This window comes from Meriones unguiculatus, chromosome 18 (assembly GCF_030254825.1).
Source record: "Meriones unguiculatus strain TT.TT164.6M chromosome 18, Bangor_MerUng_6.1, whole genome shotgun sequence".
Classification (NCBI taxonomy): Eukaryota; Metazoa; Chordata; class Mammalia; order Rodentia; family Muridae; genus Meriones; species Meriones unguiculatus.
This window is the reverse complement of record NC_083365.1, coordinates 16,289,138-16,304,320: the sequence shown is the minus strand read 5'-3', so window position 1 is coordinate 16,304,320 and position 15,183 is coordinate 16,289,138. Positions and strand designations below refer to the sequence as shown.

General features: G+C 44.3%; 1 protein-coding gene across 1 annotated transcript in view; it reads right to left on the bottom strand.

Annotated features, from left to right (window-relative positions):
- Window positions 1-5,002: 5,002 nt before the first annotated feature.
- Secisbp2l (SECIS binding protein 2 like) overlaps window positions 5,003-15,183 on the bottom strand; it is a 47,033-nt gene continuing 36,852 nt past the window's right edge. The window contains exons 16-18 of the mRNA XM_021655933.2: window positions 14,691-14,845; window positions 12,749-12,968; window positions 5,003-8,903 (exon numbers count right to left, since the gene is read on the bottom strand). Coding sequence (XP_021511608.1) covers window positions 8,293-8,903; window positions 12,749-12,968; window positions 14,691-14,845 — 986 coding nt within the window. The 3' untranslated portion in view covers window positions 5,003-8,292. The remainder of the gene's footprint in view (window positions 8,904-12,748; window positions 12,969-14,690; window positions 14,846-15,183) is intronic.

The following is a 15,183-nucleotide window of genomic DNA, read 5'->3' as shown; positions in this document are numbered from 1 at the left end:
ATTCATACACATTCTAATTTAGACACAATCCTGGCATTTTAGTGCCACGCAGGACACATATTGCCCTCATACATAACTATGTTTTTTTTTTCTTTCCCTAACAAACAACAATAATAATAATGATATTAAATTTAAAAAAAAATCGCACACACTTTTTAACTTGTTTTGCTTGGCGAAATCCTCATCTTTCTCATGCACTTGCAGATAGGTTATTTCACTGGCTTTGTAGTGCCGTTGTACAAATGCACCATCATTTACCCAGTTTTTCACTGAGGTTCACACGGACATTGACTGCGGTGTCCAAAATGCTAGTCAAGGGCTCTAAATAAACCTTCGTGCGTGTCCACTCTCCCTGGCTTCCGTCTTTTCTGCCATGTCTGGAATCTTTACAGTAAGATTTGAATGGGTTCGCCCTCTCTTAATATCCTTGCATGAGCCCCTGTTCTCTTGGACTTTCTAGAAGCCGTTTGCTTGCTTAGATTCGAGAGCCTCCTCCTAGGGCGTCGCTGCGCCTCCTGGAGGCTGCTGCGGGAACTGCGGCCCTGGACTGCCACTGGCCGTAGCCTTGGCAGAAGCTGGGGCTGGCCGGGGAGGCTGGGCTCCGCGCGCTTTTGCACGGATCGAGCCGGCGGGCCAGGCGACCAGGCGCGCAGCACCGAAGCTGTAGGAGCCCGAGAAGAAAGAGCCAGTGTGCGCCGGGCAAGTCCAAAGGCTTCTTCAGGCACAGCGACTGGCGGGGAGGGGCACGGGCAGGGAGGCCACAATCCCCCGCCAGGACAAAGGGGCCTCAGTGCTGGCGAACAGGCGGCTCCCGGGGCCTGGTGGTAGCATAAAGGACGCTGTGTCTCCGCAGCACTCAAGATCACCTTTGTCTTCTGAGTCCAAGTCAAAGAAAGGTTACCGAAGGAGCCTGCAGGCGCTCCTCCCTCCGCAGGGGTCTGGTCCAGAGGAAGAGCCAAGTTCTTTCCCAAGATGCTGGGAACTGAGATGAAAATAGAAATGTGCTTGCCTGGTTGCTGCGACAGTGGTCAGTTGTGTAGAAGGCCCGTCCTTTGGCCAGGGCTCCCTGTGAGGGAGAGCCAGATCAAAGGATGGGAACCCGTGGTCCGGAAGGGCCCCAACACACGAGATACACACACGCAGCAGTGAGTGGGGGAGATCCGGAGACGGGCCTGTTTCTTTCCAGCAAGTCTGACCGGCCAGCCATTCACTTGTGGCTACTGCCTCTTCTTACCAAAGTAGCAACTCTCTGCTGGCCTGATGGCTGCACCCCTTTGGCCAGTAGGGGAAGGCCAATGGGACAAGGGTAAAGGCCACCATCCTTACATTTGGTCTTTGCTGGCACAAGATTCGGCGTCTTGGAGCAGACCTCTGTTGACAATTACCACCAACAGGGGCAACATGCTTTTGGCTGAATTCCCTAAGTCACCCCAGTGGCTTGAGAAGCTGTGATGAGCAATATGAATTCCCCCTCCAACACCACACACCCAAATGTGCATCAGTTTTCTTTCTTTCTTTCCTTTCTTTCGTTCTCTCTCTCTCTCTCTCTCTCTCTCTCTCTCTCTCTCTCTCTCTTTCTATTTAAATGCATGCCACAGGATGCATTTAAGTTGGCACCACCTTGAAAACTCCTGGAAGTTCTTAGAGAATTTTTAAGTTTTTTTATTATTTATTACAGTTTATTCACTTTGTATCCCGGCTGTGGTCCCTTCCCTCTTCTCCTCCCAAGCCCTCCCTTCCTCCCTTTTCTCCTCCTATGCTCCTGCACGTTCACCCATTCACGCCCTCTTACCAGTCCTGTGATTTGATCAAGGCCCACTGTCTGAAAATGGCAGAGCCAAAACTCCACGATTCTACACCAGTACCCTGGTTCCCCTGACACTGGGTGACATGGGCGATTGTAAAGAGATACGGAGGATAAGTGACCCACTGCCTTTTAACGGTAACATCTAATAGTTGTTTAAAAGCTGATAAGAAACTAAATTAACAGAGGGCACGAAAGTCAGTCATGGGGGAAGATTTGAGCTGAGGGTCAAATCTTGGAAGAGACAGGCTTAGGCCGTTGCAGCCATTCCGCATTTTATTGCCCTTCATGAACACTGTGCTTTAGCAGAGTCTGAAGGTTTGCGCCCACCTGCTGCTGAGCACACCTGTGGGTAATATGCGCTCACTTCAGCGTATAAACCCACCAGTGTTTCAAATGTGTACACTGTCATTACATCTGGACTGGTGATCTGGCCTCAACAACATTTGATGGTACTGTGTTATGTAACTGTTTTGGGGTGCCCATGACCATGCCTATGTAAGACAGAGAACCGCACATCAATAAATACTGTAAGTGTTCTGGCTGTTCCACCAACCTCAGCTGATGTCTCCTTGGGCCTCCCTATCCCCCAAGACAGAACAATATTGAAATTGATAACCACACAACGATTCGTAAACGTTGAACTGAAGGGAAAAAGTACACATCTCTCACGTTCAATCACAAGCTAAAAATGATGAAGGAGGAGAAGGTCTAAGACTAAAACTGGCTGGAAGCTGGACTTTTGGCACCAGCTGGCCAAGCGGTGAACCCAAAGGGCAGGCTCATGAGGGAGACTGGAAATACCAACCCGGCGCACACATAAATGACAGCAGGGCAAAAGGGCCAGGTAGCTGAGGCAAGTTTAGTGGTATGGACAAAAAGAAAGAAAGAAAAAAAAAAAAACTCAAATTAGCTACAGCATTCTTTTAAGATAGAGCCCAACCCAGAGAAAGACTCTTAACTCTCACTTCTGAGAAGCTCAGAGACTTAGGGGAGTATGCAGACGCTGGTTCACGGGGACTGAAGAAAGCTGCTGCTCCTGTGACATGCAAGAGCAAGGTGAAAGGGCATGTGGGGCAGTTGTGTCAAACTGGCTGGGTGTGGCAGGTCTGGAAAGGAAGCGGAAGCATCTCAGAACGGAACAGATTAGTACCAGAGCCCTCTTCACTGTTTACATAGCTAATACTAAATATTTTATTAAAGTAACAGAGAGGCCAATATATGTTTTTAAAGGCTGGAGCTGCTGTAGATAGATTCCTCTGATGGATCTGGATGAAATAACTTCAGAACCTTCTGGAAATGACCACTCCAGATGTCATCAGGCAGTTGTTGTGGATGTAAACCTGGTTTAGTTTTGCTCCCAGGTGTGGGGTGTGGGACTGATTGAGATGGTCCACAGCAGCAGACTATTTGCCTCCTGCGGGCTCTGAGAGGAGCTCTTTCCCACACAGTTCCACTCTGATGATCTGGAGAGGGAATAAAAGCCAGAGCCCAGAGAATGTGGAGGGTGACTCTGAGAAAGAAGGCTGCTGGTGTCCACCCCTGCTCCTCCTGGTTGCTGTTGATGCAGCTGGATGAGAAGTTGGAAATATCCTGAAACGAAGACTGGACTTGACCCTAACCAGAAGGAAGTAGCCTAAGAAGCCCAAATAAAATCGTTTAAAAAGTACACCAACAGGAAGTCACGGTTTGGGGATGTTCCTCAGAGACAGAGTGTGTCCCTAAGTATATGCAAGGATTTGGGTTCCATCCCCAACAGCACCACATACAAAAACATGACCTATTGGGAGACGTGTCAGCATTGATTCCAGCTCTCATGGATGATGTTGAAGGGCAACAGATTTCAGCAGTTAACTGTGGTTGTGGCAAAGATAGCAAAAGAACCAGAAAGTGAAGAGGACTTGGGGTGTGACAGGACAGCTGCTCTCTCACACAAAGCCTTAGCATGGCTCTTACACATGCACAAAAGTAGTGGTTTCCTGAGATGGAGCCTATGCCTGGCAGAGAAACTATGAGCACGGCCGTCATGGGAACAAAATGGAAGAGTCACAATCAGCTGAAAAAGCAGGAAGGATTCACTCTGATTTGTCAGGTTTTACACTGAAATGCCATTGAGCCAGCTGTGGCTTAGAGCTGGGCTTACCCAGGAGAGCATGGGTTTAATCCCAGACTCCGGAAAAACACAGCATGCCATGCTAGAGAAATGGTTTGTGAAAGGAAGAGCCAAGGATGCAGCAACCTCACTGCTTTATGAAAGCAACTACCATAGGCACCCCAATACCAGAACCAACACTTGCCATAGGCACCCCAGCACCAGAACCAACACTGATGTTCCCAGCCACCAACACCGAGAGTTCATTTTCTTCCAGTGACAACTCCCTGGACATGTTTTTTAGTAATAAAACATTCTGAAATGATGTCACGTGTATTATTAGACACAATTCTATCACACTCCAAACAAACTACAGCATAGTATAAACATAACTTCTAAAGGCACAGAGAAACCAAATGTGTCATGTGACCTCTTTGTGATGTTACTTGCTTTCTTGAGGGGTCTGGAACTGAGCTAATGATATTTCTAATTTAGAAAGTTTCAGGATATTAACTACTCAACAGATGGTCTAAAACACCACCTGTGGACATGGTTTCCAAGTTATAGCATGCCAGACTCAGAAATAAGCATGTGGCAGAAAACCTATTATTGAATATACTTCCTTTTGCTTTTCATCAGAAAGGGCACCTTCAGGCTGTCTTCAGGAGCTACGCACACACTCTTCTGTTTAATTCGAACAAAAACTGGGGGACAAGTTTCTACAGCTGTATCATCAGGAAAGGATGGCACAAACCACATCAACATGACAGGGTCAACCACGGGCTTAGGCTCTACAGGAGCCCAACACCAGGACAGTCGGCACACAAAAGACAGGCGGGTGCAGCACCGTGATCACCCTGACCACTCCAAACACTGCTCTTAGGTCCTCGTGAGAATTCTGGCAAACCCAGTGAACGCCAGGACCACAGCAGGCAAGGCCTTTACAAGCCGCCCGCTTGTAGAGGAGGTCAGGGAGCTGGGCGACAGCAGAACGCATTTCAACAGCCACCAGTGCTCATAATGTGCAAAGGGCTGTTACCCACCTCTGAACCTGAGGTAACTTTTATCCATCACACAGAGAAAGAACACAAAATCCTCTCTTGACATAATCCACTAATTTTGCTAGTTTTTATTAGAGCATTACAATTAAGACATTAAATTATAAATTCAGGTGGTATACTTAGAAATTAAATTACAAAACAATACAAATACTTTTAAGGTGTGATGTGCCAACGAAGTTTAAATGTTATTATTAACCAGGGTTCGGGTTTAGATTCTGCAGAATCTGTGATGGGCATAAAGGCTGAAAGGAACAAGGGAGATGGAAAAATGTCTGCAAATAAAATATTCCACAGGAAAAAAAATTTAAATAAAAAGATAAGCCTTCGGCGAATTAAATTAATGTTCTAATCTGTTGGCACAATGTACAGAAAATACTTACATGATAATTTCTTAAGCAAACAGCAGCTTTACAAACAGTAATACTTTATACATATATTAAAGTAACAATGTGTTACGATTTAGCAGTTTTGTGTCGAGTCGAAAATGAATGTAAAGATCGCTCTTTATTTGCACATTGTAATTCCCACCTCCCACTTTCCCCAGGTTATTAAAAAAAAAATCACACAAGTATGTTATTTGGATATTAATTTGTCAATATTTAAATTATTTGAATTCCTTTTGACTAATTCTTTCCAAACACTGGAAGCATATAAAATACCATCTCTTCAAAAATGATTCCAGTCAAAGCCTGTAAAAACTTTTCAATGTATAACACACGTTATTTTTCCATATTTAGTCAAAAGAAATTATATTACATCATTTACAAAGATTAAAACAAAAAAAATTAAGCTATTAATAACACCTGTCTTTAAGGAGTAATCTTCATAACAACAAGCCTACCAAGAGGGAGTCTGACCAGGGGAGTGTAATTTATACTGTAATTCATGTACTGATAGAAACCTAACACTAATTATTGCCAGTTAAACTACATCTACACACTAAAAAAAATAAAAAAGATCAGTTTTTATTTCTTGTGCCAATAAACTCTTATTCTTGCCATTAGATTTATTTCTAAGACTCCAAAGAGTGAATCATACCTACTTCCAAAAATAAAACTTTCCTATTTCTCATACTTCCTCGAAGGCCTGGAACTCAATATACACAAATATCCCCCAAATTTACCCAAAGGAAACAAACTATAAGACATCACTGATGAGTACTTAGGGGTACTCCCAGCATGGTAGTGCTTCCTTTGATAATCTGGGCTGTCCTCCAGAAGTGACTGGTTCCCTGCGTAAAGCCTGTGGTCCCTTGGACTTGTGGCAGAAAAGCCACTGCCTGTGAGAGGACACTCACTCAGCTTCTGACAACTACAGCAAAACTAAGTTACTGGTGTTTTCAAGATTTCCTCAGCTTCTCTTTTGGTACAAGTGCCAAAATTCTAAAATGATGATTCATGTCCAGAAGAGAATGAAAGACAAGAAACCTCTGAAAAGCCACTACCTCAAGATCAAGGGCTGGCTGAACCACTGACATCAAGCAGGAAACAGTATCATGAAAAGTAGCAAAAGTTTTCAAATCTACTTTCAAGGCTGTCAGTCGTTCAAAACCTCTATCATTTCTTTAAACAAGTTAAGGCTTCCAAATATGCAGACAGTAAGAATCCGCCCGTGCAAATCCACGCCCACCGTGTCAGCTTCATTCCTTACGTCTAAATGAACTATCAGATGATTGGTGCCTAAAATCTACCCTGGACAACAGTTCACACTGGATGGCCAACTACTGTCCCTTAGCACACTAATGAAGTTGACAAACTGACATTTTTTATAGAGCAATGCTCCTAAATTTTCACAATTCACAAATACTATAACATCAGCCAAGAATCGCTCTCTCTCTAGCATTAAATGCCAGGAATATCAAACTCCGAACTATGACAGTAGGTCCCAATTTTCTCAGTAAAGACTTTCTCTAGCTGTCCCTTCTGCCTCTGGGAGGCAAAGTCCCGCCCCACGTAACCAGGGGAGGAGAGCAGCCCCTTGCTGCCTGCTTCTGGGAGCTTGTGGGTAGGAAAGTTCATGTGTCCATCTGTGTACTGGAGGCTGGGGGTGAAGGAAGGAGGAGATGGAAGACAAGAGATGGGTGATGTATGACTCTCCCATCCTACAGAAATTTGCTGAGGACACTAGCAGCCAGGTGGTGGCTGGACAGAAACAAACAGCTAAGTTGAGATTCTCCCATGCAAACACACACACATTCCTAGAGAAAGGTAGAGATAAATAATTGTGAATAAAATTATTTCTGCATGTATTTGTATATGATAAATCATCTGAAGGATCAACACAATCAGAAAACCTTTCTCTTTTCTTCTATAGGTTCTTCCCAGCCTTCCCCAAACACGTCACAGACTGCAAAATTCCTTTCCCCAACTTCCTGTAACTGTGGTTCTTCTATGAGGAAGGTGCAGAAATGTACATTTAAAGAAAGATGAAATGACTTACAATGTGGACGAGTTTGAATACGCAAACAGATCCACGCCTCAAACCAAGAGGGTCTAAAGCAAACATCAGCAGCAGAGCACAGCGGACAGCCTTGCTTCTGGGTGCCCACCGGAGGCGCTGTGCTGACACAAACTTGCTCATCGTTCACCTGTCAGAGCTTGCCTAACTTTACATACTATGTACAAGAGCATTCCTGAGGTAAGAGGCAAGTGTCAGACGGAACCTGGCAAGTCCTACCATGGTGACTGTTTGCTCTTACTTCTGTCCCTTTCCACAGATAACACCAGCTTCGGTGCTCACCTAACTCCTGCAGGCTGTTTTGGTCCATCCTGACCTTCAGGAGTTACGATGACCAGTGACTTCAGAAATAAACATTGTGGACCAAGTAAAATCTGTATCCATTTTTTAATGCACAGCGCTGGGCAGCCTTGCTGCCCCCGGCCGTTTAGTCCCTGATGCTACCTACCTCCAGCTCTTTTCAAAAGCAGCTTCCATAACTCCGACAGATTAGCCTGAAGGAGATAGGTCTGCAAACAAACACTGGTCCTTAGAACCTTGATCTTTAGTTTGTAAAATACCCTTAAATAGCCATTAGTTGTTTTGTTTTCTTTAGAATTTGGTCTTCTTTCTTTAGTCATTTTTTTTTTTTTAATTACAAAGTAAGTTGGAACAAAGTCTGAATTTCCTACACAATTCTTAGAAACAGACTTGGACACTAGTTAAAAGCAAAGCTAGAGATAGATCATAACAAAATAGATAAGAGTTACAAAAGTCTGTTGGGAATTAAAAACACAGTGAGCAACTGGACAGTGGAAGATGTTGAGCGTCAGGTAAATGGCTGCAGCTGGGGACAGCTGCCACTTCCTGAGTTATTACTTTGGGGAGCAGAACTGGAATCAGTGTTCTTTGCTCACAGAGCTGCTGGGCTCAGGCTGCTGCTCAAGAGTCCAGGCCTCACCATCTCCCCCCGACTCCAGCCCCTCGGGTGCATCTGCTGCCTCATCTCCACTTTGCTCTGCACTATCCTCCTCGCAGCCAGGAAGGGCCTCGCCGAGCTGCAGGGTCTCCATAGTCCTCTGGGTCTCAGAGACCCAGGACTCGATTCTACTATTGAGCTGCACTTCTTCTGATGTGGGTTCATGAGTATAATCCTCCTCCTCCTCCTCTTCATCATCCTCTTCTTCAAGCATGCCAGGTACAAGAGTGCTGGTTGTGCTGGTGATAGAGGAATTCAAAAGATCTCGGCAGCTGCCATCCAAGGAGCCGGTCTCGGTGCTCTGCTGAGAGGCCCACTCCAGGTCGTCTGGCTTCAGTTCATCCTTGTCACCTGCAATTTTCCCCTGGCTTGGGGCTGAGGGAGAGCTCCCTGCAGCCGCTGCTGGCTGCTTACCCACCAGGGTGGTATCGAGGGGCTTCTCAGAAGGGCCATACTTACAGGGAACCATTTTCTCATTTTCTGATGTTTCCAAGCCATCTGACGTCTCCACCATGCTTCTCCAATTAGTTTCTGCAAGCAGGAAGCACATTTTTTGAGAACCGGAACCACTACCCCAGAGTCATGGAACTTATTTCAAACAATAAAATGAGGGGCAGGAACAGAAAATAGAAATTTGTTGGCTCAGTAACTTAAACATTTAATTTGTTTTACAATGAGTTTAAATGTAATAAAGGGAGAGTAATATTCAAAACAATGTGTATTCAAATGAAGAATTAAGAGATAAAATGCCCCAGTGTCAGAACGTAAGGACCAAATGCTGACAGAGCCACTGATACACATGGACCACATATGACAATCAATGCACAGTCTCTTGTGTTTGTATCCCCACAGAAGTCACATATGCTGACTTCAAGGATCCCCAATTCACAGTTCAGTCAAGATGTCCGGCATAAACAGTTCTCATGTGAAAGGTATAGAAAAGCACATCACCTAGGCTTTGGGTCCCATGCTTCATTTATACACAACCAATCTAACCATGCATTTCTAGTATCTGGGAAAATCTGATTTACACTACATGTAACTTGGCTTACACAGCATGTGTTACATAATGTAGTATTGACAAAAAACAACCTTAAGGACTAAGACTGCAGGATGAGCGCGGCTCTCTCACTCTTCTGAGTTTGTTTTTAAATAAAGAGATCCAACTATTTTATAGTAATCTGCATTTTACAGATTATCATGCAGTGAGAAGAGAAAGATACACACACAATATATTTAACCTGATTATTATCCCCACAGACTATACACACTGATGCAGATGGCATTTGGGGCACTTTAGTCGGGACAGTTTACACAGAAAGAGAAAAGAAACAAGAAGCCTTTCTTCCCTCCCGTTCCTTCAGCAGAGGACAGGTGATTCCCACTCTCCCTCACACCTCACAGACACAGTCTACACCTCCTATGTGCCTAGTGACACAACCATTCGGTGTCAAAGCGTGAGAAACTAGCTGGTAACCCTTGTCCTGTCTTTCTTCTTTACACCTCCAAACCATGGAACTCATGACCTCCTGTCACTTCTACCTCAAAAACTCCATCTGGTCACTGCTGTCTTAACTCAGGTCTTAATCTTTCTGTCCTGTGTGTTCTTCTGTATGTTCCTAGTTTATTTTGCAAGCCAGCTTTACCTCTGTCCAACTGGCTTTTGGTGACCTTAAGAGTTAAACTCCATAGACAGCACCTCTAAGGTTTTCAGGATCTGATTCTTACCCATCTATCTTTCTGGTCCCCCTGCATCCTGCCTCTGACCGTGCAAGCTCCCTGGATGGTCCATGCAGTCACAGGATAAGTTGTGCCTCAGCATATGCTGCTCTGTGCAAGCTGTAAACTTAGGCGCCGACTTGTCCCTGATGCCCACTCCTCGGAGCACTCCTTCCTCATCTTCCTACCTGTCCACTCACCTGACCCACAGCACTTTTACATAACTGTTCAGAAATACTTACGTGTCTGCTATTTCACCCCTCCTCACTTCCATCCTATCTGTGTTCCTGTAGCTGCCACAAAGTCAGTATCATTTTAAAAACAGCAACGAAAGGCTGGCAGAATAACTCGGCAGGTAGAGGTATTTTCAACACAAGCCTGTAACCCAAGTGCCATCCCTGAAGAAGTAACTCCACAAAGCTGTCCTCTAACCACCACAGAAGACACTGTGGCACTGGTGTGCCATGCCCTAACATGAACATGTACACAAGATAAATACAATCTTAAAATAAATTATTATCACATATTCAGTTAATTATGAAAACTAGAGCCTTAAAGCCCATTTACATACATTTCCCCCATTGGCTTTTCTTTCTCTAAAGAGAGGTTGGGCATTGAAACGCTTCTTAGGTGGGGTGTGAAAAGCCTTCCATCTCTGAACGCCTTACGCGGAGTGTGCACACTCTGAGGACTCTCTGGGCTATTTTCCTCCTGCGCCCACATGGAGAGCAAGCATCACGCTACTATTTCTCCAAAGGCAGAACGTTGCGGACTTATCCTGCAGTGTGCTTTTAAAACTGGCATTTCACACTCCACAGACTCGGTCTGTTACATGCTTAGCTCCTTGTCTTCATGTGGAACTAGTCACCCAGCACAAGCACATCTACCTCTAGGCAGCAACACCCACGAACAGCAGTTTCTTTAAGGCAGACAACAACTCAGCTCCACTGAAAGCATCCCCAAACACTTAGCTACACCAGAGACAAGGAGACCAAGGAAAGAACTCCTTACAGTTTAAATTCAGGTGGCAACTACCCATTTGATAAACTCACAAATAAGATTTAAATGAGATAAAATGAAAAAAAAAAAAAAAGGAGCCAAAACAGGGTGACTCTGCGTGATGAGTGAGAGTGATTCTCAACTTGACACAGGAATCACAGTACATATCTTCGATTAGAGTAATTTAAGTGGAGGACCCCGCCCTAGTTGTGAGTGGCACTATTCCTGGGGTCCTAGACTAAACAAGGAGGAATCCAACTGACCCCTGCACTCATGATCTGCTTCCTTACTGGGTGCAGTGTGACCAGCCACCAATGCTCCTGCTGTCTCCTCCATGACAGACCTAATCCCCCTGTCCTGTAAGCAAAGTTAAACCCTTCCTCAAGTTAATAGTTAATTCTTGTTATTTTATCAGTGCAAGGAGAAAAGTCACTAAAAAAGATGGGAGAATACCAAGCCATCCAAAAAGTGAGTTAGAGTTCAAACCACTAGAGGCTCAAGGCAGGGAAGGCGGCGCGGGCGACGGCAAACGACGCGGTGCACTAATGCCAGCACTCCTTTAGTCCGCACTTCTCCTTACTAGGATTATGTAGGAACTCGGGGCAAGTATAGGTTTTGTGAGATCAGACTGAGCAGTACAACAAAGTTAAGTGGCTCACTAAACTTAAAGTTTTAATTAGCAAGTAAATTATTAGAATAGAACTTCCTATTATTTATTCTATGGGGTCACAAGGATTCTGCTCTTAAGAGCCTGTTAGACTTTTTCTTAAGATCCTTAGGATTAAGAGGTGGTCTGAGGAAGAATGGCTCCATGTGACAAGGATTGACTCCATCTGAGAAGGATTAGAAAATGCGGCCTTCTTGGAGGAAGTATGTCACTGGGGGTGGGCTTTGAACTTTCAGAAGCGCACATCAAGCCCACATCTGTCCTCTGTCTCTCGGTCTTTTTCTTTTTCTCTCTCTGCCTATGGATTAGGATGTGGCTCTCAGCTACTGCTCCAGCACCTACAGGCATGTGGCCATGTTCCCCACCATGATGATAATGGACTAACCTCTAAACTGTAACCAAGCCCCCAATTAAGTGCTTTCTTTTGTAAGAGTTGCCTTGGTCATGGTGTCTCTTCACAGCATTGGAATATGTGACTAAAACAAAATGTGATTAAATTCCAGGGTCTTAAAGAATGGTCTCAGTTCCAAATATTCTTTCTTTCTTTTTCTTTTTTGAGACAGGCTCTATGTAGCCCTTGTTGTTCTGGAACTTTCTACATAAACCAGGCTGGCCCTGGAACTCGTAGAGATCTACTGTCTCTGTCTCCCAAGTCCTGGGATTAAAGGCATGCACTACCACACCCAGCCAAATATTCTATTTTTCAATAATAATGTTTAAATGAATTTTTAAGCTAAAAGGAGTCCTGGTCTTGCTTCCCAGTGTCACATAAATAGCACACAGCAGTAATCTCAGTGCTCGGAGGATAAATACTGGGGGATCTAAAGATCATCCTTATCCACACAGTAAACTGAGAGTCAGACTTTGAAGAAAAAAAAAGTATTAAAACAAACAACAAGCAGATTTGAAGGTTACTTACAAAATGGTTTTAACCATTATTTCATTTAAATTATCTGAATTATTTCATTTAAAATGGTATGGGACAACTTACCATATTCTTTTTCATTTACTTCAGAAATGGGTTCAGAGATCACACTGCAGAAAGAAATGGCACTTGCTGCAGAGGGGTTCCGAGAGTGGCCCATGTGGTGAGGCCCGGTCTTCACACTCTTCAGCGCTTCCTCCGCCTGCTCCTGCTCCGTTGCTGCAACCATGTCTTTATAAGCCTTCCTGGCTTCCTCAGTGAGCTCCACTAATCGATTAAACAGGCTCTAGAAAGACGGATTCCTCCGTGAATACTCGATTTGTTTTTTTAAACTATTAAGCTTCTTATATTTTTAGTCTGGATAAAATTTGGGCATTCTGTAAATCACAGAACCTTACAAAATACACTTAACACATATGCAGCTTATTAATTCTCACAGGGTTGAGATAACTGATTCTAACATTATTTGTGCTATATTTAAAAGGTTCGACAAATGTGCTCCCATTAGTCTGGCTCTACAGAGAGTAAGAAGGGAGCATCAACTCTTCTACTTTTGACTACAAGGAAGAGACAGGAGCAGCTACACTACAGTAGCGTAAACGCCTACAGAGGTTTTGGCTTTTTGTTTCTTTGCATGTTATTTCAAAAACAAAACAAAACAAACAACATCAACAAATTAACAACACTAGCTTTTAAAGGAGACCTTAAAATCTGACTGTGGGCATCACTGAGGGACTCAAGGGACTAACATCTGATGCAGAACTTAATAAACAGGTACAGCTCCGAGAAGGAAGGACGGCAGTGTTGAATCGGTAGGCATATGAAATCATAAATTAAAGGAGACACAAGAGAAGCACAAGGCTAGCTGGGGGGCAGCAACAGTCTTACTTGGGTTAGAACATGGGGGAATGAGCATGGGCAGGGAGAAAGGCAGGGGTGTAGAAGATGGCAGTTTCCAAAGGAATTAAAAGTCCTCTAGCCAGGTGTGGGGCATTCTCATGTTTAATAAAAGTGGCAATCCTTAAACAGCACTAAAGCTGCATTTCAATAGCTGTATCTCATGACATCCTCAGATACCAAAAAAGACAACCCATATGACAAAGCCTAGTGGTTCCCAGATCATCATTCCAACGACTTAACTCCTGGTAAGTGGTTTTTGTTGTTGGTTTCTTTCCAGACAGGGTTTCACTGCTATGTAGTTCCAGTTGTCCTGGAACTCACCATGTCGACCTGGCTGGAACTCACAGAGATCTACCTGCTTCTGACTCCCATTAGAGATGTGTACCACTATGGCCAGCATTCCTGGTAAGTGTTTTCACATCTTGGTATCACACTGCTGCTTAGAGGATCAGGAACAATGAAAGATGCTGCTGACTGTGCTGACTGCTGAGGCAGGCAAATGCTGTAGCTAGCTATCAAAACACATACTCATGATTTGTTTTATAGAGAAAGAAAAATGGTGAAGAGCAGCCCTTCAAGGACCACCAATAATACAAACTTTATTTGTAGTGTGTAACAAATCATGCATTTAAATAAAAACAGGAAAAAGCAGACAAGCATGCAGACTTATTATTTTGAGAATATTAGCATGGCATTATAAGCAGGACAGACAGAAACAGTTAAAAACTAAAGGGCATAAGGGAAGAATGAAACTATTGAGGAGAGCAGCTCTGGTCCACGCCTTCGAGTCACTAACTCACTCCTGGCATGTGTTAACAGAAGGGAGCAAGACATTATGCCTCCTAAGGTGTGTGTGCGTGTGCGCGCGTGTGTGTGTACCTACAGATGAACTACAGGTCAACGGCAGGTGCTGTTCCTCAGAGGCCAGTTAGCTTGTTTACTAGACAGGATCTCTCATTGGTCTGCAGAGACCTACTTGTCTCTGGCTCCCCAGTGCTGAGAGTACAGGTGTGAGCACCCTGCCTGGCTTGAGGCGGGTTCTGGGGATCAGACTGAAGGGCCTTTACTGACTCAGCCACATCTGCAGCCCTGTCTTCTAAGTTCTTACCTCAGCACCGAAATAGTTGAAGATTCCCACAACACTAACAGGAACCAGTTTGTTCACACAGCGCCCCAGAGCTTTCCTTCCGAGGGCAAACACAAAAGGAATCTCCTGTTCCCGGGCCATGGCTATGACATTGTAGAGGGCCTCATCTAGGCCACCTAAGGAAATCAACACATGGAGAAGCCTTCGTTCAGTCACCCACATGGTGGAGCCAACCTAGCTAAAAGACAGAATACCACAGCAAAGGAATGTCTTACTTGAACTGTAACACACACCACTTATGCATTTGTCTTTCCCCACAACTAAATCCCGAAAGCCTTCAAACCCAGTACTTTAGTTTCTCGGTAGGGATTAGCATAGCAGGAATCAGTTTCAATGTAGCAAACATTCATTATGAAGAAATTAGTTAATTAGCTAAGCTAGTTAAAATTGGTCTCTTTTATTTTGTTTTGTTTTTTTCAAGACATGATTTCTCTGTGTAGCCTTGGCTGTGCTG